This window comes from Rhinopithecus roxellana, chromosome 17 (assembly GCF_007565055.1).
Source record: "Rhinopithecus roxellana isolate Shanxi Qingling chromosome 17, ASM756505v1, whole genome shotgun sequence".
NCBI lineage: Eukaryota > Metazoa > Chordata > Mammalia > Primates > Cercopithecidae > Rhinopithecus > Rhinopithecus roxellana.
Genome location: NC_044565.1, coordinates 3971488 through 3995233, shown reverse-complemented (window position 1 = coordinate 3995233; position 23746 = coordinate 3971488). Strand labels below are relative to the sequence as shown.

General features: G+C 44.1%; 1 protein-coding gene and 1 long non-coding RNA gene across 2 annotated transcripts; one reads left to right on the top strand and one right to left on the bottom strand.

Annotated features, from left to right (window-relative positions):
- Window positions 1-4399: 4399 nt before the first annotated feature.
- SLC20A1 (solute carrier family 20 member 1) lies at window positions 4400-22774 on the top strand. The gene is made up of 11 exons (XM_030921094.1): window positions 4400-4608; window positions 5046-5651; window positions 5810-5950; window positions 6139-6224; window positions 11698-11794; window positions 16032-16151; window positions 17749-18018; window positions 18127-18685; window positions 19308-19493; window positions 20069-20153; window positions 21822-22774. Exons 2-11 carry the CDS (start codon window positions 5318-5320, stop codon window positions 21981-21983), a joined length of 2040 nt encoding a protein of 679 aa, XP_030776954.1. The 5' UTR covers window positions 4400-4608; window positions 5046-5317; the 3' UTR covers window positions 21984-22774.
- LOC115894254 lies at window positions 14488-21902 on the bottom strand. The gene is made up of 2 exons (XR_004054328.1): window positions 21794-21902; window positions 14488-14575 (listed from the first exon to the last, which is right to left on the bottom strand). It is a non-coding gene; the product is annotated as an uncharacterized LOC115894254 (long non-coding RNA).
- Window positions 22775-23746: the final 972 nt, after the last annotated feature.

The window sequence follows — 23746 nt, the reverse complement described above, 5'->3', positions numbered from 1 at the left end:
CCATATCAGGGCTTGGCTGTCTGGGTGCTTGAAAGTACCCTTCTCAAGCCACCCGGATCCCAAGCGTCCCTTGGACCCTGCCAGGCCGGAGCCACAGATGCCGGGGAAATGGGAAATGTCTGGAGACAGAGAGGACAGCCACATCCAAAGCCGGTAGGAAAGTGGTGGTGGTGACATGTGGCCCTTGCTTGAAACATTATTTTGAACTTATTTCCTGTAGGAATTGACTACAGGTGGGTTTTGTTTTGCAAGATAGGTTTCCTTTCTTGAGAAGTCTCAAGAGAACAGAGTTTTCAGTAACTCTAAGACATGGTTAGACCACTGCAACAACTTTATTTCTGGAGAGAACATGTGCTCTGGCTTCCTGCCTCTTCCTACTCTGGGGAAACTGGGGCCAATCTTGAAGACTGATCTCCTAGAAATGTCCTTTTTTTATTCTGACAGGGTTTGACGCAGCTCAAAATACAGGCTGTAAAAGTAACAAAGTTAATAAAAATGAGGGGGAAAGAAGGAGGAAATAAATGTGTTAACTTAAGTGCAAATAAGAGTTGGCACCTAGGGCAATCATACTTGCCTCAGCACTTGCTGGCATCCTGGGAAAAGGCACTTACAATCTTGAAATTTGTCGGGTTCTTCGCAGCTTTAACTGTCACTTCCTTCTCTGTACCTCCATTTCTCTGTCTATAAAGTAAGGGGAAAATACTTCATCCGAGATTTGAGAGCATCACCTGAGACAATCCATGCAGAGCACCTGAAACAGTGCCTGGCACACAGTAAGCATTCAACTGCATCACAGATATTATTATTATTATTTTGAGATGGAGTTTCGCTCTTGTTGCCCAGGCTGGAGTGCAATGGCATGATCTTGGCTCACTACAACCTCCGCCTCTCGGGTTCAAGGGAGTCTCCTGCCTCAGCCTCCCAAGTAGCTGGGATTATAGGCATGCGCCACCACACCCAGCTAATTTTTGTATTTTTAGTAGAGACGGGGTTTCTCCATGTCGATTAGGCTGGTCTCGAACTCTCGTCCTCAGGTGATCCACCTGCCTTGGCCTCCCAAAGTGCTGGGATTACAAGCTTGAGCCACTGTGCCCAGCCACAGGTATTATTATTATCTCATTCATCTGGGGATGGGGAGGGCATTGGTGGGTGGAAAGGAGCTGGTTCTCCTTTACTGTAAGGCTCCTATCTTCTCTTCCCTGGATGTTCTTGCCCCTGCTCCCATTCAAGTCCTCATAGACAGCCTCTGAAGCCGACTTTGTTCCTGGTCTGGCTCCAGAACATTCCCATGCCCACTTGAGCTCCCCCTGCTTCAAGTAGACTATTTCCAGGATGCGTACTTCATGTACATTGAACATTGACCTCAAATGCATTTCTTTGACTGTGCCTCTCTGAACTAAAAAGTGCAGAAATGGCACTGTTTCCTTCTTTTGTCTGGTCTTCTGCAGAGCTAGGTTGAGATCAGGGGGAGAGTAGCTTTCCTAGCTCTCAGCAGCTCAACTCCACCTAATTAGTGAATGATGGACATGTCCCCAAGAAGACTCCAAACCCACAGTGCCCAGCATGGTGTTCTGCAGCCTGCCACAGGTCATCTTGTTCTGTCCTCTCTGAGGGTGATGTTGGCGAGGGACCCTCAGCTCACAGGCTCAGTGACAGTGACTCACCAAAGATCCTGTGGGCAGTCAGGGTCTGGGTCAGACCAGTGAGCCCATTCACATGGCACGAGCCACAACCCTTTTCCTCTTCCTCCAGCAGCAGCCCACTTTGCGTGTCCCCTCACTATGAGCCGTGGGAGAAATCTCAAAGAGCTTGGATCAGAGGGCAGGGATAAGAAGGTGGTCCTGACATCTGACACATACTTCATTTTAAACATGGGCTATGTATGACAGGCCTTCAGCTAGTTATTGAACAAAGAGGGTAAGAGCCCTTTTAGAAGGGCTTTACATGTATTCATTCATTTGATCCTCATAACAGCACTGTGAGTTAGATCTCTCACTCTCTCCCCTTTACGGATCAGGAAACTGAGGCAGAGAATTTATTTGCCTATGGTCACAGGAATAGTAATAGAGCAGCTGGTTTGGTCTTACAGTCTATGTGTTTAAACACTAGACCAAACCATCTCCCTAAGATACCAGAGGGTGTTTGTGCCAATGCCTGGATTCTAAGTGGTTAGACTCTCTTTAGGATCTCTGACCTGTTTCCCCAGCATTCACAGATAAGGCCAGAAACAATGCCATTTGTGCACAAACTGACAACTGACGGTCCTCCTACCTCCTATTTCTATTTAAAAGGCACCGTTACTTCTTTCCACCTCTCCTCCCTTAGGGGAGGATAAAGGTGTCCCAGCCAAGGAAGGTCCTGGTCTCCAAGGGCTATACCCTACTGATCCTGAGGCAAAGCAGTGAGGGCCCATCCCAGTTCCTCACCTCCCTTTCTACCCTTTCTGCCCACTGAGGCAGAGGCATCTCAGTGTTGGAAAGATAAGGATTTCTTTCTAAAAAGGAAGGATTATACTATATCAGAGTCTGAAGATAGTTTTCATTTGCAACGCAAGGGAATTCCTTAGAATCTCTACCGTATGATTTCTCTGCAAACCCACTCCGATGGGGCTGGAGAGTGCTCTCTCACTCAGATGAATCTCTCAGGGCTTGTCCAGCAAGTGTTTGCCAACTTGAAGAGCTACCTACTATCACAGACATATAAAAGTACGCCTGTGGACAGACTGAAAACACACACACACACACACACACAACCGCACACTGGGAGAAGTTCTAGGCAATTTCCTCGCAAATAACTGCTTTGAAAATTACTGTTTTAAATTGGCAGAACACTAAGGACTTTGAACAGATCGTCCTTTTTACTCAATGTTTTCATAACCTTGAAGTGAAGGTGGAGGGAACAGTACGTTTTAAGGTGCCAGGATTACACTATGGGGTCAGTGCTCCCGGATATGAACTTTCTTTTTCAGACCGACCTTGGGACCTACAACTTTGTAAGTTGCTCATACAACTCCATCAAATGTTATAGGTAGGTCAGAGGACATTCAGGTTGTTTAATCCTCTATAAATGACTCAGGCAGCAACAATTTACAATGTCTCTGTTTTTGCTATACAATGCCCTCCTGCTAGAGATGGCAAAAATGTGGGGAGGGCTTCACAGCATTCTAAGACTGGTATTTCTGGCTGGAATTTTGGAATCTCACTACAATCCTGACAAGAGACCATGACCTTAATCTCCCATGGCACGACTGGTTAGTCTTGATCTTAAGCCATATAATCAACCCCCAAATGTGCATTAACACATCTAAATAATGTCAAAACTACTCTATATACCACGCAGGGGGCCAGAAATCAATCTTTCCCTCAAAAGGATAAGCTTTCAGGATGCAATAACATCCCTTTCCACCCTTTTCTACATCCTAAAACAGGAATATTCACGGTAACAGCAAAGCGGAAATCAGCTTTTCCTGAACATGTACTGAATTCTAGTCACATTCACACACGTTAATTCATTTAATTCCAGCCACAGGGTAGGCAGCCACTGTTAACATTTTACAATTGTGAGAACGCAGTCAGAGATCTGGGACTTGCTCAAGGTGACACACTGCAGCAAGGAAGCAGAATTTGAATTCGAAGCAGTGTCCTTCCCCCTCGCCACAGCTGCGGCGTTACAAACACAGGTCAGTCACGGAGAAATTAATGAGCCACAGCCATCCTTGCAGCTCTGCGCCATAACTGGGGAGACAAGCTGGTTCCCGTGACTCTTCAGTCTTTCTGTTTTCACTCAAGTGCATGACTGCGGGAGCAAAGCGACCACGTGAGCATCCCCCCCTTCCCCCAGGCGAGGGACAGTGCCAGGCCAAGGACAAGTCACAGGTGCAACAACGTGCCAGAACTGGATCCGGAGCCCCAGGGCGCAAGATCTCCCGCAGCGTCACCCGGCAGACGGGACGGGTGTGGCCACCTGGCGCGGCAGGTCATGCGTGTGCTGAAAGTGCGGCTGGAGGCGCGGACGGGTTTCCAGAGCCCCGAGAGAGGAGCTAGGAATGTCTTTGGTCGCAGCCTCTGTAACCCCGCATGACGGCCTCCAGGGTGACGGCGAGGTCCCCCTCGGTCTCTGGCGGTAATTAGCCGGCGGGGCCAGACGCTGCGGAGACTCCAGGGCAAGGCCGCAGGGAGGGGGCTGTCCCGCTCCACGTGGACCAGCTCCCTGCTGGGGGCGTGGCCGCCGGCGCAGGCCGGGCCAATGAGCGCCACCGTCAGGCTCACCCGGCTGGGCACGCCGGGCCGAGGAGGGCTGCGTCATGCCGGGGGCGGGGCTCCGGGGCCGGCGCGAGGCGCGGCGGGTCACGCGGGTCGCGGCGCGGGCTATAAGTAGGGGCCGGCGGCGTGCTCCGCTAGAGTGATGGCTGCCGGCGTTCGCTGCGTGTTTCTTCTTCTCGGCTGCTGAGGTCCCCCCGCGGCTGCTTCCTGGGTAAGTCGTGAGTCCCGCGGAGCTGTCCCTGGTGCCGCCGACCCGGGCCGTGTGCTCGCCGACCGCAGGCGCGACCCGTGGCTCCCGCCGCCGCCTCGATCTCCTCGTCTCCCGCTCCGCCCTCCCTTTTCCCTGGTGAGTAGTGGCGCCGCCTCGTAATGGTCTTTCTTCTACCGGGGGCCGGGCGCGGACGCCGTGGCGCTGGAGGCAGCCGGCGTGGGCGGCGCGACTGGCTTCTCTCGTTGCCGCTGGCCGCCTCCACTCCGCCAGTCCGCCCGCCCGCGGGCCTTTTTGGCGGTCCCTGGGCGGCGTGCGCGGGAACGGCCCTTTTCCGGTTTTCGCGCGGAGGGCGCGCGCGGGCTGGCAGCGCAGGGGCTGGGCTGGGCTGGGCGCGCGCGGGCCGCCGAGGACCCGGAGCCACGTGCCCGGCCGTCTCGCCCGTGCTGCTGGGGATGGGCGTCTGGAGTAGCCCACAGGGGCCACTGCGGGGTCCCGGGCGCGTGGGCAGAGCGGGGTGCCCCACTGGCCCCCCAGGGACACGCAGCTATTGTTATTTCCCCCCTCCTCCGCAGGATGAACTTGCGTCCTTTCTCTTCTCCGCCATGGAATTCTGCTCCGTGCTTTTAGTCCTCCTGAGCCAAAGAAACCCCAGACAACAGATGCCCATACGCAGCGTATAGCAGTAACTCCCCAGCTCGGTTTCTGTGCCGTAGTTTACAGTATTTAATTTTATATATATATAATATATATTATTTATTATAGCAATTTTGATACCTCATATTCTGTTTACACATCTTGAAAGCCGCTCAGTAGTTCTCTTACTAAACAACCACTACTCTAGAGAATGGCAACGCTGATTACCAGTACTACAGCTGCTACCGCCGCTTCTGGTCCTTTGGTGGACCACCTATGGATGCTCATCCTGGGCTTCGTTATTGCATTTGTCTTGGCATTCTCCGTGGGAGCCAATGATGTAGCAAATTCTTTTGGTACAGCTGTGGGCTCAGGTGTAGTGACCCTGAAGCAAGCCTGCATCCTAGCTAGCATCTTTGAAACAGTGGGCTCTGTCTTACTGGGGGCCAAAGTGAGCGAAACCATCCGGAAGGGCCTGATTGACGTGGAGATGTACAACTCGACTCAAGGGCTGCTGATGGCCGGCTCAGTCAGTGCTATGTTTGGTAAGTTCTTTTTATGTTTTGTCCTCTTCGTGGTGGGTGAGCAGATTTGTATCATGGTGGTTCCATTTTTGTGCTTAACCTTTTAGATTAACCTTTCTGAATGCGCCACTTACATAATGGAATTTTGCCATTTACTTAATAAAACTTGACTGTTTCAGGTTCTGCTGTGTGGCAACTCGTTGCTTCGTTTTTGAAGCTCCCCATTTCTGGAACTCATTGTATTGTTGGTGCAACCATTGGTTTCTCCCTCGTGGCAAAGGGGCAGGAGGGTGTCAAGTGGTCTGAACTGATAAAAATTGGTATGTTTAATTCCAAATGGCTTCTTCATTTTCGTGTTTGTCGTTTGTTACCATGGCATTAGATATGGGAGTATGTGTTCTAACGTGGAGGGACAGACCAAAGAATTTTGAACTCTTAAACATTTAAAGTGGTTTCTGGTTTCTGATTTTCATTATTTGATATTTTTTCTTAATGTGTTCTATTCCAGTGATGTCATGGTTCGTGTCCCCGCTGCTTTCTGGAATTATGTCTGGAATTTTATTCTTCCTAGTTCGTGCATTCATCCTCCATAAGGTAACCTTTCTCCCCTGTATGAAGACCTTTCATGGAGCACACCCAATCGATTTCAAACCCAGTGGTATTTTTGCAGATGTAATTGGTATATAGATACGCGGCCTTGGAAAGTTAAAAAAAAGTTATTTGTTCTGTGTGTGTCTTGTATGTTGTGGAGTTCTCTGAAAGCAAGTTTTTAATACTCAAGAGGGCAGTCAGGAAGGAAGAATTGAATACTATGATGTGCCAAGAAATAGGAGAAGCTGGGAGCAAAAAAGTACAGAAATTTATTTTGGATGGCTTTGTGTAGCTGTATACAGATTATTTGTTTAAACCACCATTATATTCAGGCTAATATAATGCGTAAGCTTGGAGTTCAAGACCGTGTTCCCTGTGGCTTTTTTAGTAAGCTGCCAGTTAAATGGGTCTCTGCAGTGCTGATTATCATAACCAGTTTATAAGCTTCTAGATGAGGACTCTGCCTCCCATAGTGACTTGACTCCAATTTCTCACAATAGGTGAAAAGAACCAGTTAAAAGTAGTTTTTGGCTAAAAAAAAAAAAAAAGATTCAGGCAACCATTTAATTTCCAGTCCATTTGAAAATCCCTTTTAAGTGACCCAATAGCATTTCTTTTATCAAGAAGTCATGCTGGCTCCAGAATAAATGTTGACAGGGGATTATGTTGGCATAGGACTGAGTTACAGTGAGAATAAATGCATTTTTCTCAGGACACAAAGTTGTCCTTTTTCTAAGGTGAATGGCTCTTAACAATCCGTTGTAAGTTCTTAGAAATGTTCCTAAACTGTAGAAATCTGAGTGAGATAGCATAAATCCCAGCAGGTAAAAATGTGTTCAGACCCACTTGTCTTGTCTAGTTCTAAGCTTCTCTAGGGAAAGATTTGTCTCTTCTCTGTAGAAATTCTATGACTTGTAAAGTGATTCACTGATCGCTTTTCCATAGCTGGAATCTGGCAGAATATAGGAGTTTAACACTTTGAAAACTTGAAATATCTTTAGCTTGGTATAATTTGAGAGTAAACAGTTCATTGATATTTATGAACTCTGAAGTTTGGTACTGTTTTATTCAGCAGATAGGTACGACAAGCATCTACCTTCCCCCTCCCTACAACTGTAGTGTATGATACTAGGATGCTTAAATTAGAGGCTCACCAGTAGTGATGGACCAGATCTTTTTTTTTAGTGTTTTTATTAGAATCCTGTATCTTGCTACTTAACAGAGTCAGAAGCATTAGTAGGATCTCCTGTTGTGAATTCCTGCTTGGTAAAGGTTTATACTGGCCCTGTGTTGATTACTGAGTAGTAGATCATTTTGTTTTTGGAGAGGGTTTGTGTGTTTCGCCTCCACAAAACACTTATTCCCCGGAGGGGGAATGGTGGTGCTCTGAGGTGCAAAGAAGGATTCTCAGGTGCCCAGAACCTCTCATTTGAGGAATGCATACCCCTGCGGTGTTAGTGAGAGCTGAAGTTAGATGTAGTAACTGATTTCTTATTTGTATATGTCTTATATGGGTATGGGAATGGGCATGATCAAATGATGACGAATGATTGGCATAGTGTTTAAAACAGTATTGACTTTGAGGGTGTCCCCCCACTCTGTGCACGCACACACACACACACTCTTGCAGGCCAATCCCTCAGTCACAGGAGTTTTTCAGATGAGTATGAATATTTCTGCTTCCTTTTAGGAGTTAAATTTCAAGAAAATATCCTTAGACTGGTAAGCTTTGGGTATCCTAACTGCTAAAATCTGAATATTTGACTTTTAAGATATATTCCAACTCTTAAATGTCTATCTTGAAAATTAAGATTGAAATGACTTTTTTTTTTAATTTCAAAAAATTGCTTTTAAACATTTTCTATTCTCTGAATGTTCCAAGTATGTTGGGAATCTGGTGGGAACAGACAGAATGGAGGTGAGTTAGTTCTGTTTAGGACTGGCATTGCACAGAAGGAATACTCTTCAGTGCTCCTGTTGAGTATTTTTAAATTCTAGTCAAAGAAAACAGAAACAGGGCTTTTGGCATTCTTATTTGTTAGAAAATATATCTAGGATATCTTCCCTTTTCTTTAGACAAAACCAGAATATCCAATACGTAAAAGTGAACTATTCTGGTGAAGATGGGGGGTTTTGTGAAGACCTTTCCCATCCCACATGACTAGACGAGGAGGCATTCACATTATTTCTAGGTGAAGTTTTACTTGTGTGTTAGGTGGATCTGTACAATGTTTTACTTTCTTCCTAGACTCTCCGAAACTTTCTCCGGAACTTTTGTTATTTTTTTAAACCATGAACCCGTATTTCATAATAAACGATTGGTATAGTAGTGTAATTCATACCCTACCCCATCCCCAACAACTTTGCATAGAGAGTACCTCAGACTTGTTTACCTCGGGGAATACTTAATTGGGCCATAATACAGGATAATAAATACACAGGCTGCTACTTCTGACTAGTCAATTACAGTTTGATTTATAGATAACCATATTACAAAATATCTTCCAAAATCTATTGAGAAGTCCCCACATAATGTCTTTAAAACTCTAAAGGGTTTTAATTTTGGGGGGTGGGAGTCTTGGGTTGGGTTTTTTGGAGGCTTTTTTTTGAGACAAGAGTCTCACTCTGTCGCCCAGGCTGGAATGCAGTGGCACGATCTGGGCTCACTGCAACCTCCGCCTCCTGGGCTCAAGCAATTCTCCTGCCTCAGCCTCCTGAGTAGCCAGGATTACAGGTGCGCGCCACCACACCCAACTAGTATTTTTGTATTTTTAGTAGAGACAGGGTTTCACCATGTTGGTCAAGCTGGTCTCGAACTCCTGACCTCATGTGCTCTGTCCGCCTTGGCCTCCCAAAGTGCTAGGATTACAGGCTTGAGCCACCACACCTCCTCCCCCTTTTTTTTTTTTTTAAGAAACGAAGTCTTGGCCGGGTGCGGTAGCTCAAGCCTGTAATCCCAGCACTTTGGGAGGCCAAGACAGGTGGATCACGAGGTCAGGAGATCAAGACCATCCTGGCGAGACTCCGTCTCCAAAAAAAGAAGAAGCAAAAAAAAAAAGAAGCGAAGTCTTGTCACCCAGGCTGGAGTACGGTGACTTAATTGTAGCTCACTGCAGCCTTGACCTCCCAGGCTCAAGCAATCCTTCTGCCTCAGCCTCCAGAGTAGCTGGGACTATGGGTGTGTGCCACCACATCTGGCTAACTTTTCATATTTTATAGAGGTGGGGTCTTGCTCTGTTGCTCAAGTTGGTCTTGAACTTCTGGGCTCAAGCCATCCCCCTGTCTCATCCTCCCAAAGTGCTGGGATTACAGACAAGACGTGAGCCACCACCACACCTGACCTGCATTTTCTTAAGACTAGTCTTTAGAATAAAAATACACACCTTAGTTTCCTAATTTTGTTGACTGCCCTCAGAGTTTGACCACTGTTGAGTTAGTTATTTAAGGATGCTTAGCCGGGTGCGGTGGCTCAAGCCTGTAATCCCAGCACTTTGGGAGGCCGAGACGGGTGGATCACGAGGTCAGGAGATCGAGACCATCCTGGCTAACACGGTGAAACCCCGTCTCTACTACAAAATACAAAAAAACTAGCCGGGCGAGGTGGCGGGCGCCTGTGGTCCCAGCCACTCGGGAGGCTGAGGCAGGAGAATGGCGTAAACCCGGGAGGCGGAGCTTGCAGTGAGCTGAGATCCGGCCACTGCACTCCAGCCCGGGCCACAGAGCAAGACTCCGTCTCAAAAAAAAAAAAAAAAAAAAAAAAAAGGATGCTTAACAGTTCTTGATTTCTGTAGGCTATTGTTTTTGTTTTGACTGTTTCACTATCTGTTAACATTCTCTGTTAAACTGTAGACAAGAGTTAAATTTTAGAGTGGTTTTCAGTGAGCGCCCATCTCTGCTAATTTGAAATGGTACCTTTACTTTACACTTGGGTCTGTGCTTTCCCTTGTTTCATTGGTCTTAAGCTACTAACTTTCCAGTGTATTGATTATTGGTAGAAGCTATAGGGTTTTACTCTTTGTTTTTGCTGCCCAAGATTTTCCATTGGAATTGTGATCAAGATAGCATTAAGCCTTTTAGGTTAAGGTCTTTATAAAGTTTTTAGCCTTCCCATGTATTTATTCAGATCTTTGCTCCAAATTTTTTTTTTTTTTTTTTTCCTGAGAGGGAGTCTTGCTCTGTTGCCCAGGCTGGAGTGAGGTGGTCCAATCTCCGCTCACTGCATGCAACCTCTGCCTCCCAGGTTCAAGTGATCCTCCTGCCTCAGCCTCCTGAGTAGCTGGGACTACAGATGCTTGCCACCATGTCCGGCTAATTTTTTGTATTTTTAGTAGAGACAAGGGTTTCACTGTATTAGCTAGGATGGTCTCGATCTCCTGACCTCATGATTCTCCCGCCTTGGCCTCCCAAAGTGCTGGGATTACAGATGTGAGCCACCACGCCCAGCCTCCTCCCATTCTTTTGGTGTTTGACTTGGGTGTTCTATAGAATTAATACATACTAGGTATGGTAGAGTTCTTATTTTTAGTCACTGGCCTTACTGTTCCTTAAACATTTCAAATTTTTGCCTCAGGGCCTTTGCACTTGCTGATACCTCTGTCTGGAACATTCAGCACCCAAATAATCAGGTGGTTTGCCCCTTCTGTACCCCTAGTTAATGTACACAACTTGCTAGCTTACTACATTTATGCTCATTCCTTGACTCTTCCCCACCCGAATGGTACCCCTGCCATCACTCTCCTCTTACCCTTCTTTATTTTTCTTCACAGCATTTGTCACTATTTTATATTATTCCATACTAGAAGTGAATAATATAGGTGAGTGTGAATAATAATAATCAGGTGAGTGTCAGTTCTATTAGAACAGGAACTTGGTCTTACTCCCTCCTATATTTCAGTGCCCAGAATAGTGCTTGGCACACAGTCTGTTGAGTGAGTGGATGACCTTGTGTGCAATCAGTTATTATCGTTGAACTTTGGTGAAGCATCAATTATGGCATCTTTGTCAGATGTTTAGATAAGATGGTTGCCGTAGGTGTAGTCTGCATGTTGAATTTGTAGTCTTTGAAGGTATGAAGTCAGGTAAGCAAAATCCTAACATAGTCTGTTTCTTGACATCTCTTACAGATGTAGAGTATAGCCTATCCTCAGGTGTGTGCTCAAGTTTACATTAGGGCTTTTAGGTACCTTAGAATGTGGGTATTGCAGTCTTTATTCAGGAAGTTATCAGTCACTGGTACAGTTAGCCTTGTTATTAAAAATAGAAAAAAAAAAAAAAAAAAAACAGGTAGAAGTTGGAATTAGCCTTTGTAGGAAGAATTCCAGGCGCAAATGCAGGTAAAACCCAGTTGTCCTTGGAAACTGCTCCGGAGGAACAGTTATTGGCACTATAATTCCCAAACCTACCGTGTTAAAAGATTCTGTGAAAATAGGTTAACCTTTATACCTTTTAAGATACTGATCTTAGTAATGTTTTACAGGCAGATCCAGTTCCTAATGGTTTGCGAGCTTTGCCAGTTTTCTATGCCTGCACAGTTGGAATAAACCTCTTTTCCATCATGTATACTGGAGCACCGTGTAAGTACCTATCAAAATATTTAAATGTGAATTTAAAGTTGTTTACAAAACTTGCATTAAATGCCCAATTTACCCCTTTTTGCTTTACAGGGCTGAAATCTCCTAGAAGGTGGCTGGCCTGCGCCCATTTCAGAAGGCTGCAGGCTAGTGTACGCTGAGTTAACCTAGATAGTTTTTCAACCAAAGACATCTGCTCAGATTCTAAATCACTACAGACCTTTCCTCTTTAGTCTTCACAGGATCTACTGATAATATGATCATCTCCTTCCCTTTCTCCTGTCTATGCTAAAAATGCTGGAATTAATACTGACCTCAACTACTGAAGTCATTAGTTATATCTGATCTTCAGTAATCAGTCGTTTAGGACTGGTTTGCTGGATATTCTCATTTTTCTCTCCCAAATGGAGATATGATTGTTTCTAAGTACTAAACTTCCATGAATCTGCTTGAATGAGAAGAGTTGGGATGTTTACCACCTGCTCTAAGTGCACTTGGAAGAAGAATTCATGCAGCTAAGAGGAAAAATAATTTGTGAGAATATAAAGGTTGAAATGTTGATGACTTTCATGTTTGGGACTAAGGCAAGGCATGGATTAAATTATGGTGCTACAAGTTTAGCAACAACAAAAGATGGGTAACATAACTGGCAAGACAGTACAGTTTTGGTATCTTGGCTCATTTAAGCTGATGGTCTGACTACATAGGCAGTGATTTTTATTCTTTATACTGTGACCCACTGGATGAAATAGAGGACAAACGTGTATGTATGCAGAGAAAAAGATAACTGAAATAGTGTCGTGAAGCCACTTATGCTTACTCTGTGCTATGCACCCATATTTTCAAATTCTCTCTCTTTTTTTTTTTTTTTTTTAACATTTGTTGTGGCCCACTGAAATGATTTCAGTTTTGACTAATGGGTTGTGACTTGCTTAAACCGCACTGAAGTGGTAAGTTGCTGACCCAAAATAGAGTTAGCTAAATGTTTTCATTTTTTATTTATTTTTTTGAGACAGTTTTGCTCTTGTTGCCCAGGCTGGAGTGCAATGGCATGATCTTGGCTCACCACAACCTCCAGCTCCCGGGTTCAAGCAATTCTTCTGCCTCAGTCTCCCCAAGTAGCTGGGATTATAGGCATGCGCCACCACGCCCAGCTAATTTTGTATTTTTAGTAGAGATGAGGTTTCTCCATGTTGGTCAAGCTGATCTCTAACTCCTGACCTCAGGTGATCCACCTGCCTCAGCCTCCCAAAGTGCTGGGATTACAGGCATGATCACCACACCCGGCCAATACTTTAATTTTTTATCTTATTTTAGATTCAGGGATTATATGTGCATTTTGTTAGATGGAGCTAAGTATTTTTAATCTTGCTTTTATTCTTGGAATGATCAGGAACAAAACAGACAAGTTTAAGAAAATATTGTTCTTAGGATATACTGAACTCTTATGTGCAGGTGAAGAGAAGCTTGTATGCCAGATTTCCATTGTAAAATGAGTTATTTGTGATAAGCTAAAAAGTCTCCAATTGAGGCTCTTAGCACTCATTGTTTACGTGGTAGAAGCAAAGCTCAGAGTTGAGTGAAATTAGAATCATTTGGAAACAGAAACGTAGGTATTTTTGTTCTGTCCTTTATGGATCATTTATGAGAAAAACCAGTCTCTTCCCCTTTTGACTTGGAATGTAGACCAACTTGTGATAGACAATACTTTCATGTATATTTTAGTTTGTGTGACCAGATGATCAAAATTGAAAGCAGAAATTAAAAGATATATAGTCACCATAGAGTTGTAGTTTGGTGCCAGGTGCCATGGCTCATGCTTGTAATCCCAGCACTTGGGGAGGCCGAGGTGGGTGGATCATGAGGTCAGGAGTTCAAGACCAGCCTGGCCAGGATGGTGAAACCTTGTCTTTACTAAAAACTGCAAAAACTAACCTGGTGTGGTTGCAGGCGCCTGTAATCCCAGCTACTTGGGAGGCTGAGGCATGAGAAGCACTTGAACCTGGGAGGTGGAGGTTGCAGTGAGCCAAGATCGTGTCACTGCACTCCAGCCTGGGCAACAGTGAGATGCTGTCTCAAAAAAAAAAAAGAATTACAATTTTGAAGGGACCTCAATTTGTTTCTGATTTATTTATTTATTTATTTTTTGAGACGGTGTCTTGCCCTGTCACCCAGGCTGGAGTGCATTGGTGCGATCTTGGCTCACTGCAACCTCCACCTCCTGGGTTCGAGCAGTTCTCTTGCTTCAGCCTCCTGAGTAGAGTAGCTGGGATTACACATGTGCATCACCACGCCCCAGCTAATTTTTGTATTTTTAGTAGAGACGTGGTTTCACCATGTTGGCCAGGCTGGTCTCGAACTCTTGACCTCAGGTGATCCACCCACCTCAGCCTCCCAAAGTGCTGGGATTACAGGTGTGAACTGCCGCGTCTGGCCTTGTATCTATTTTTAAAGATTAATCATTTTGGGGTTTAATAGAATTTCCAGTTTATAAGTACAGTCACTGACTTCATGGTTCAGTCTTCAGTTGTTTGACTTTTTGATGGATTTATAGGTACATAACCTCATTGTAAGTTGAGGAACATCTGTGATTTCATACATAGCAAGCAAAATAAAGCAAAACAAGCAGAAGTAACTAAGCTATTTCTAGATATCAACTACAGATCATTATAATATCTTTTATATTTTTATTTACCTTTTTTTTTTTTCAGGGATGGGGTCTTGCTGTGTTGCCCAGGCTGGCCTTGTATTCCTGGGCTTAGGGGGTTCTCCCACTTCAGTCTCCTGAGTAGCCAGAGATCATTATAACATCTGTTAGACTTAAATAGGATTATATAGTGCTTTACTTCTTTTTTGTTTTTGTAATGGAGTTTCACTCTTGTCACCCAGGCTGGATGGAGTGCAGTGGTGCGATCTTGGGTCACTGCAGCTTCCACCTCCCGAGTTCAAGTGATTCTCCTGCCTCAGCCTCCCGAGTAACTGGGATTACAGGTGCCCACCACCACATCTGGCTAATTTTTGTGTTTTCAGTAGAGACGGGGTTTCACCAGGCTGGTCTTGAACTCCTGACCTCAGGTGCTCTGCCCGTCTCAGCTTCCCAAAGTGCTGGGATTACAGGTGTGAGACACTGTGCCTGGCCAGTACTTTACTTCTGTCTGTAGTATAGGCTAATGGTTTGGAGCATACTGGCATGCATATGACAATCAGATAATGACTAATATTACTCATCCTTAAACCATGTGACCAGTGTTGCTAGGCAAGTCTTTTTTTAAGAAAAGACTTGTTAGTGAAATTACCACTAAATTTTGTGTGTGTGTGAAAGACAAAACTTTTTTTTTTTTTTTTTTGAGACAAAGTCTCGCTTTGTCACCCAGGCTGGGGTGCAGTGGCACAATCTCAGCCCACTGCAGCCTCTGTCCTGTACCCCCAGGGTCAAGTGATTCACCTCAGCCTCCCCAGTAGCTGGGATTACAGGCGCCCACCACCATGCCCGGCTAATTTTTTTCTGTATATTCAGTAGAGACGGGGTTTTGACATGTTGGCCAGGCTGGTCTTGAACGCCTGACCTCAAGTGATCTGCCCGCCTGGCCTCCCAAAGTGCTGGAATTACAGGCATGAGCCACCTTGCCTGGCCGAAAGACAAAACTTTTAAAACTATTCCTTAAATTATCAATTTTTGTTAGATAATATCCTTGTTTTCTGTATCTTTGATATTGCTTTCAAGGAGATAATCTCATTAAAGCATTTTACTAAAGGCCATTACAATGAATATCATCACTTTTTTACAGAATTCTGTCAGCATGACAAATGTGACTACTGAGACATTGTTTTAACATTAAGTTTGTAGGTGGTAATGGAATATGTGGCAGTTATGATCATGAGCTAGGGAGTGGGACACTTTCTTTTTCATAGCTAGTCATAGGTCCTTAGCATATAGTGATCCTTGTTGTCTTCCAAGGTGAAGAAAGGAAAAAGGCTCTGTGTTGAGAAGCATAGGACACTTGAGTCCCGCAGGTGTTCAAGTGGGCCAGGCTGGTGTGGATTTTCAGATGACCATTGAGTTTTTCTCCCAAATTTGTATAGGCACTAGCACAGTAATCCTGTGCACTTAAATCTGGCAGCAGTTGTCAAGGGTGATGGGCTGGCATGGGGAACGCCTCAGTCCCCAGAGGAGGGTTTACACAGTATTGCAGGGGGCTGTTGCCCTGGGGTTTTCAAGATGCACCATTTTATCTCCTAGTGCTGGGCTTTGACAAACTTCCTCTGTGGGGTACCATCCTCATCTCGGTGGGATGTGCAGTTTTCTGTGCCCTTATCGTCTGGTTCTTTGTATGTCCCAGGATGAAGAGAAAAATTGAACGTAAGTAATAACCTATAGCAGAAACGTTTATCTAATAATGTTGTATTTATTTCTTTTTTATTTGGCCACCTGTAAAAATCTATCAGGAGAGATTGGCAAAATAAGAGATTTTAAAGAGAAATTTGAGGATATGGGTTTGTTGTCCAAACTGTGTTCTTAAATGGACCTACATGACCTAAGACCTAGTGATAGAGAGTATTCAGTCTATGCTGTAGAGACAATCTGGGCATTGAATTTTTTTTTTTTTTAATGTTCCTTGATCAGTTGCCAGTGACATGATAGATAAATTGAGAAATCATAGCCTACATTTACTGAGAAGTACAAGGATACCTGAATGAAAAATAAGGGGTAGATACAAGATATTTTCGTAGAGGTAAATACCCCAACTACTTCTGTGTATAACTTCAGATTCAGACAAGCAAAGCTAAGTCTAATGTGTACATGTTGTATATGGGCTAGAATACATGTAGACATTGTATTGCAGTATACAATACAAATACATATACAAACACATTGCGTGTCTGCTAGAATTGTAGCACAGATTCTAGAAGTAAACATTTTCAGGTGTCATGTGAAGGAATCATTTAGGCCATTACAACACACTCCTGTAATACTGAGTAAATTTTGGTTAGTATCAGGCTTTTTTTTTTTTTCCCCCTTTAAAGAGTCATTTTCTGCCCTTTTCATCTATGTGAAGGCTGGGTTAGCAATTTCAGGTTTATCCTTCTGCCCTTTTCATCTGTGTGAAGGCTGGGTTAGCAATTTGAAGTTTATCCTTTCGAAGGTGAGGGATGCACAGACTGCAGTGGCGTTAGGAAGAATGCTGCGTCACCGCAGCTGAACCGAGGGGCCTCCAAGAGGTTCTGTGCTAGTCTGGCTGTGCCGAGTGCACGGTGGAAACCAGGCTTTCGGGACTCTCTGACCTCATTTTCCCTCTCTGGGAGGAGATGAGATAAGTCTTGCTTTATGTCAGAAAGTCTGTAGTTCGAGGTGCCTGAATGGATAGGTCAGCATACTGAGCACTGGCATGAGAGAGAGGCAGAAGATACTCTGGTCTGCCTGTGGGAATTTAGAGCCTTGATGCACATCTTTTTGTTTTATAGAGATGGAAATTAAAGTTGTCATCTTTAGTTCCCTGCATTGAGCTGTGCCACTTTGCTCGAATTGTTGGACTGAAATTTGAGAGAATCCTCTTTTCAAAAGAACAGAATTCGATACTGTTCAAGATTTTTAGTTTCAGATTATCAGCCCCATGGTTGAGCTACTTTCCACTACAGAATGAGTCAGCAGGGAGCTAAGAAGGGTTCTTATATCTGTAGAGGGTTGTAAAAATAAAAACAAAACAAGAATGTGCTACAGAAGCCCATAAAACCTAAAATATTTACAGAAAAACTTTGGGACCCCTGACATAGGGTGTTCTGCATTGCTGGTTGTTCCCAAGTGAGAGTTGCTGGCAAATGATGAAGCGGGCAGGAAAAATGGTCCTGAATGTTAACTGAAGTTCACATACATTCTTGTTTTGAGATGAGTTTTTTGGGGGTGGAGGAAAAAGTATAGTGACAACCAAACCAAAAAAACCCCCTTTTTTTTTCCCTAGGAGAAATAAAGTGTAGTCCTTCTGAAAGCCCCTTAATGGAAAAAAAGAATAGCTTGAAAGAAGACCATGAAGAAACAAAGTTGTCTGTCAGTGATACTGAGAACAGGAATCCTGTTGCTGAGATAGGGCCTGCCACTCTGCCCCTCCAGGCTGTGGTGGAGGAGAGAACAGTCTCATTCAAACTTGGAGATTTGGAGGAAGCTCCAGAGCGAGAGAGGCTTCCCAGCGTGGACTTGAAAGAGGAAACCAGCATAGATAGCACCGTGAATGGTGAGTTGGAATTCCTGGTTTCACTTTGTTACCTGCGGTGGTGAGGAGGCTTATTGTTTTGGATTTGATGCTTTTTGTATTAAATGTCACCTTGGTGGTCTTGACTAGGTGCAGTGCAGTTGCCTAATGGGAACCTTGTCCAGTTCAGTCAAGCTGTCAGCAACCAAATAAACTCCAGTGGCCACTACCAGTATCACACCGTGCATAAGGATTCTGGCTTGTACAAAGAGTTGCTCCACAAATTACATCTGGCCAAGGTGGGAGATTGCATGGGAGACTCTGGTGACAAACCCTTAAGGCGCAATAATAGCTATACTTCCTATACCATGGCAATATGTGGCATGCCTCTGGATTCATTCCGTGCCAAAGAAGGTGAACAGAAGGGCGAAGAAATAGAGAAGCTGACGTGGCCTAATGCAGACTCCAGGAAGCGAATCCGAATGGACAGTTACACTAGTTACTGCAATGCTGTGTCTGACCTTCACTCGGCATCTGACACAGACATGAGTGTCAAGGCAGAGATGGGTCTAGGTGACAGAAAAGGAAGTCATGGCTCTCTGGAAGAATGGTATGACCAGGATAAGCCTGAAGTCTCTCTCCTCTTCCAGTTCCTGCAGATCCTTACAGCCTGCTTTGGGTCATTCGCCCATGGTGGCAATGACGTAAGGTCAGTTGACATTGATCTTAGTGTTGCTAACCCTATTTTTAAGCTGTTTGTCCTTGTCATAGCCTGTGCTTGTGGTAGTGGTACTCCTAGCATTTATGGGACCCCAAATAATCCAAATAGGATGAGGTAATAGCAGTTCTTGACATAATGAGACAGTACAGTTTTATTCTTTGGAGGAATTACAAACAGTGTTTATTTTGGTAGTTGATAAATATAAACAGATATTCTTCACAGAGAAGGCTTTTGTCTATCAGGATGAGATTCAGTTCTTTGATAATGAATTGTGGAATGTAAGATAAGATGTAAGATGGAAAACTTAAGTTTTTCATATGGAATGATTTTGTAGTTTGGTTTGTAAACTGTTTATTGGAACCCGAGAGTTGCTTTAAGCTGCCTATAGGAGGAAAGAGGCCACCATTTGTGTGGCATTCCCTCCATCAGAGTTGTGTTCATGTTTCTGTTGTATATGTTGGGGTTCCATTTATTTCCTTAGAAAGGCTCTTTGGCCAGATGAGCTTGAAAGCTGTACTTTAGACAACCTGGTAGGTCATTCAGCAGATTGGGTCTTGCCAAGATCTAGTTCTGCCTGAAAAGTCACTTCTGTCCTCTTTGTTTCTTCCAGCAATGCCATTGGGCCTCTGGTTGCTTTATATTTGGTTTATGACACGGGAGATGTTTCTTCAAAAGTGGCAACACCAATATGGCTTCTACTCTATGGTGGTGTTGGTATCTGTATCGGTCTGTGGGTTTGGGGAAGAAGAGTTATCCAGACCATGGGGAAGGATCTGACACCGATCACACCCTCTAGGTAAGTAGGTGGAGCAGGTTCTACAAATGTCAGTACTCATTTTTTTCAGAGACACAATACTGTCGAGTGCTAACACAAATCTCTTGTTGAATGTAACCAAGTTCCTGATGTTCTTATTGTCGGTGTGTTCTTTTTAGATTTTACTTGTCTGGCCCTTAAACATTTTGGTCAGACATTTTACCCATTCAGCTCTGGGGATCTCTGAAGAAAATGACTTTTCTGAGAAAGCTGTGTGTGCTAAGAGGGGATAGTTCCATATCCTTGCCTTTTATTTGTCTTTACTTGGGAGCTAAGACTCAATGTTTACCAAACTCTTCAAAATAAAAGGGCAAATTTTATTTAATAGTGGGATTTCAGAAAAACGTAAAACTTGAAACCTTCGAATAAGGAAACTGGGCATCCGTGGCCTGATTTAAATAAAGTAGATAGATCTTAGGGGTTATAGCACATAAAGATGTCAGTGGAGGTTTTGTGACTGAGTAGAACAAAACAGGACTGTGTTAACTTGAGGCGTAGTGTTAGCTTCTCAAAAAAGTCAAACTCACTTCCTGACAAGAATCCTTTTGTGTCTATAGTGGCTTCAGTATTGAACTGGCATCTGCCCTCACTGTGGTGATTGCATCAAATATTGGCCTTCCCATCAGTACAACACATTGTAAAGTAAGTGTAATGCCAATGTGTGTCTTTCAAATGGTTCTTCTACTAATATGTAGGGTTTTTAATTTTACTTCTCTGATACTTTGATTTAGAAGGTTTTGTGCAGTTGGAATCTTGAAGAGTTCATAAATCTAGGACAAGCATGCAATTTCTTGTGTCTATTCTTGTTTAAGCAATTAAATAGATATTCTCCCCAAATAATAGAAACATTCTTTTATATAGAGCTTACTGTAATTTCTGGTTACTAATCTCTTCCTTTGTTACTTAATCCTCTCTCATTGTAGTCTCCTTATAATACATATATTTTTAAAATCTCAAGAGTCGTTTCTACTTGGCACCTTTATGTTTTATTTATTTACTTAGGAGTTGGAGTCTTGCTCTGTGGCCCAGGCTGGAGTGCAGTGACGCAATCTCGGCTCACTGCAACCTCCGCCTCCTGGGCTTGAGCGATTCTTGTGCCTCAGCCTCCCAAGTAGGTGGGATTACAGGCACCTGCCACCATGCCTGGCTAATTTTTGTATTTTTAGTAGACACATGATTTCACCATGTTGGCCAGGCGGGTCATGAATTCCTTCCTGACCTCAGGTGATCTACCTGGCTTGACCTCCCAAAAGTTCTGGGATTACATGCATGAGCTACTGCTGCCAGCTGACACCATTATGTCCTTTGTCTTTGGGGAAGCCATTCAGAGCAGGGTAGGTGTATGCTTAAAAACCAGTGGGTGCTTTAATTCTGGCCAGGTGGGTTTCTGCTGCCATTTGTGGTGGCTGAAGGCCTGGTTCTAACAAGTCTGTGAGGCTTGCCAAAATGTTGGCAAGGCAGTTTATTTACAGAAGGCATATATTCAGGGCCTCTCGGGATTGAAATACTGAGAAACAAAACAAATCTTAAGGTTGTCTGATGATAATCTAATAATTATAGGAAAAGAAAGAAACTGGTTTCCTTAAGAGCATTTAAGCTGGTCCATCATGGATCCTGCTGAGTCATCTATTTGCTGCCAGGTTGTGTCTCCCGGCAATCGTTTATTAGGTTTAATATCAGCCACTCTGTAAATATTAGGAAGACTTACAGCGCAATTTGTTGTTAAAAGCAGTGTATAGGCCGGGCGCGGTGGCTCACGCCTGTAATTCCAGCACTTTGGGAGGCCGAGGCAGGCGAATCACGAGGTCAGGAGTTTGAGACCAGCCTGGCCAATGTAGTGAAACCCCGTCTCTAGTAAAAATACAAAAAATTAGCTGGGCGTGGTGGCGGGTGCATGTAATCCCAGCTACCTGGGAGGCTGAGGCAGGAGAATCACATGAAGCCAGGAGGCAGAGGTTGCAGTGAGCCGAGATTGTGCCACTGCACTCCAGCCTGGGCAACAGTGTGAGACTCTGTCTCAAAAAAATAATAATAAATAAAATAAATAAGCAGTGTATATTCATTAAATTTTAGTAGCTTAGAAGGGGAAAAGAAATAGTTCTTGTGTCCTTTTACTACCATTAGTATAGATTATGATTGGATTTTCAAAGTGCCTTCATTTTCCCATCTTAACCTATTGTAAACCGGCTTTCTTGGACTTGGTCTTGTCCAGGGGTCTGGGGCTCCTTGTCCAAACAGTCTCAGGTGTCTGTTTGCCAAAATACTATTGCCAGTTTAATTACCTGTTTCCTTGGTCTGTTTCTCTTTTAGGTGGGCTCTGTTGTGTCTGTTGGCTGGCTCCGGTCCAAGAAGGCTGTTGACTGGCGTCTCTTTCGTAACATTTTTATGGCCTGGTTTGTCACAGTCCCCATTTCTGGAGTTATCAGTGCTGCCATCATGGCAGTCTTCAGATATGTCATCCTCAGAATGTGAAGCTGTTTGAGATTAAAATTTGTGTCAATGTTTGGGACCACCTTAGGTATTCCTGCTCCCCTGAAGAATGATTATGGTGTTATTGAAGACTGACAAGAGTCTTTTTATTTGGGAGCCAGAGGAGGGAAGTGTTACTTGTGCTATAATTGCTTTTGTGCTAAATATGAATTGTCTCAAAATTAGCTATGTAAAATAGCCAGGGTTCCACTGGCTCCTGCTGAGGTCCCCTTTCCTTCTGGGCTGTGAATTCCTGTACATATTTCTCTACTTTTTGTATCAGGCTTCAATTCCATTATGTTTTAATGTTGTCTCTGAAGATGACTTGTGATTTTTTTTTTTTTAAACAACCATGCAGAGCCATTTGACAGAGTATGCTCTGCTTTGTTGGTTTCACCAGCTTCTGCCCTAACATGCACAGGGATTTAACAACAAAAAAATATAACTAAAACTTCCCTTGTAGTCTCTTATATAAGTAGAGTCATTGGTACTCTGCCCTCCTGTCAGTAGTGGCAGGATCTATTGGCATATGTGGGAGCTTCTTAGAGGGATGAGGTTCTTTGAACACAGTGAAAATTTAAATTAGTAACTTTTTTAAAGCAGTTCATTGACTGACTGCTAAGAAGAAGTAAGAAGGAAAAGCCTTTTGGCAATCTTGGTTATTTAAGATTTCTGGCAGTGTGGGATGGATGAATGAAGTGGAATGTGAACTTTGGTCAAGTTAAATGGGACAGCCTTCCATGTTCATCTGTCTACCTCTTAACTGAATAAAAAAGCCTACAGTTTTTAGAAAATTTGTTCTCATGGTTTTCATTCATACTTGAATCATCTGGGCTTCTGAACAGTTCACCTTATATCATTCTTTTTTTTTTTTTTTTGAGACAGAGTCTCGCTGTGTCGCCCAGGCTGGAGTGCAGTGGTGTGATCTTGGCTCACTGCAAGCTCTGCCTCCCAGGTTCAAGCGATTCCCCTGCCTCAGCCTCCTGAGTAGCTGGGATTACAGACACACACCACCACGCCTGGCTAATTTGTATTTTTAGTAGAGATGGGGTTTCACCATGTTAGCCAGGGTGGTCTCGATCTCCTGACATTGTGATCTGCCCGCCTTGGCCTCCCAAAGTGCTGGGATTACAGGCGTGAGCCACCGCACCTAGCCTATCATTCTTAGGAGATATGAATATCTTAACAAGTGAGGGCTACTGTCCAACTTAAAGCTCCCCACTCCTCCCTGTTAGGTTTCTTGTGTACCCAGAATATGCATGACATTATTCCATAGGGACTGTTAATAGCAACCTGACATTTTCCCTCTTAGTAACACAGCCCATACACCTTCATGTTAGCACACGTGGTATTGTTTTTTTTTTTTTGTTTTTTTCCAGTTTTTTCTTTTGATACTTTTTGTTTGTGTTTTTGAGATGGAGTCTCGCTGTGTCACCAGGCTGGACACTGCAGTTGTGTGGTCTCGGCACACTGCAACCTCAGCCTCCTGGTTTCAAGCAATTCTCCTGTCTCAGCCTCCTGAGTAGCTGGGACTACAGGCGCTCTCCACCACGTCTGGCTAATTTTTAGTAGAGACAAGCTTTCGGCATGTTGGCCGGGCTGGTCTCAAACTTGACCTCAAGTGATCCGCCTGACTTTGCCTCCCAAAGTGCTAGGATTATAGCCATGAGCCACTGCATCTAGCCTACTCATGGTTTTTAGCAGCCAAAGATTTACTGTTGAATGGACAACTTTATTTTACTATTTTATGTAGATTGTTTTTAGCT

What these genes read in the sequence shown, in the direction of transcription:
- SLC20A1 (XM_030921094.1), top strand. Translation starts at nt 5,318, where the DNA reads ATGGCAACGCTGATTACCAGTACTACAGCTGCTACCGCCGCTTCTGGT. An exon ending in CATGTATACTGGAGCACCGT is followed by an intron (nt 11,795 to 16,031) that starts GTAAGTACCTAT and finishes TTTATCTCCTAG; the next exon opens with TGCTGGGCTTTGACAAACTT. An exon ending in TCAGTACAACACATTGTAAA is followed by an intron (nt 20,154 to 21,821) that starts GTAAGTGTAATG and finishes TTTCTCTTTTAG; the next exon opens with GTGGGCTCTGTTGTGTCTGT.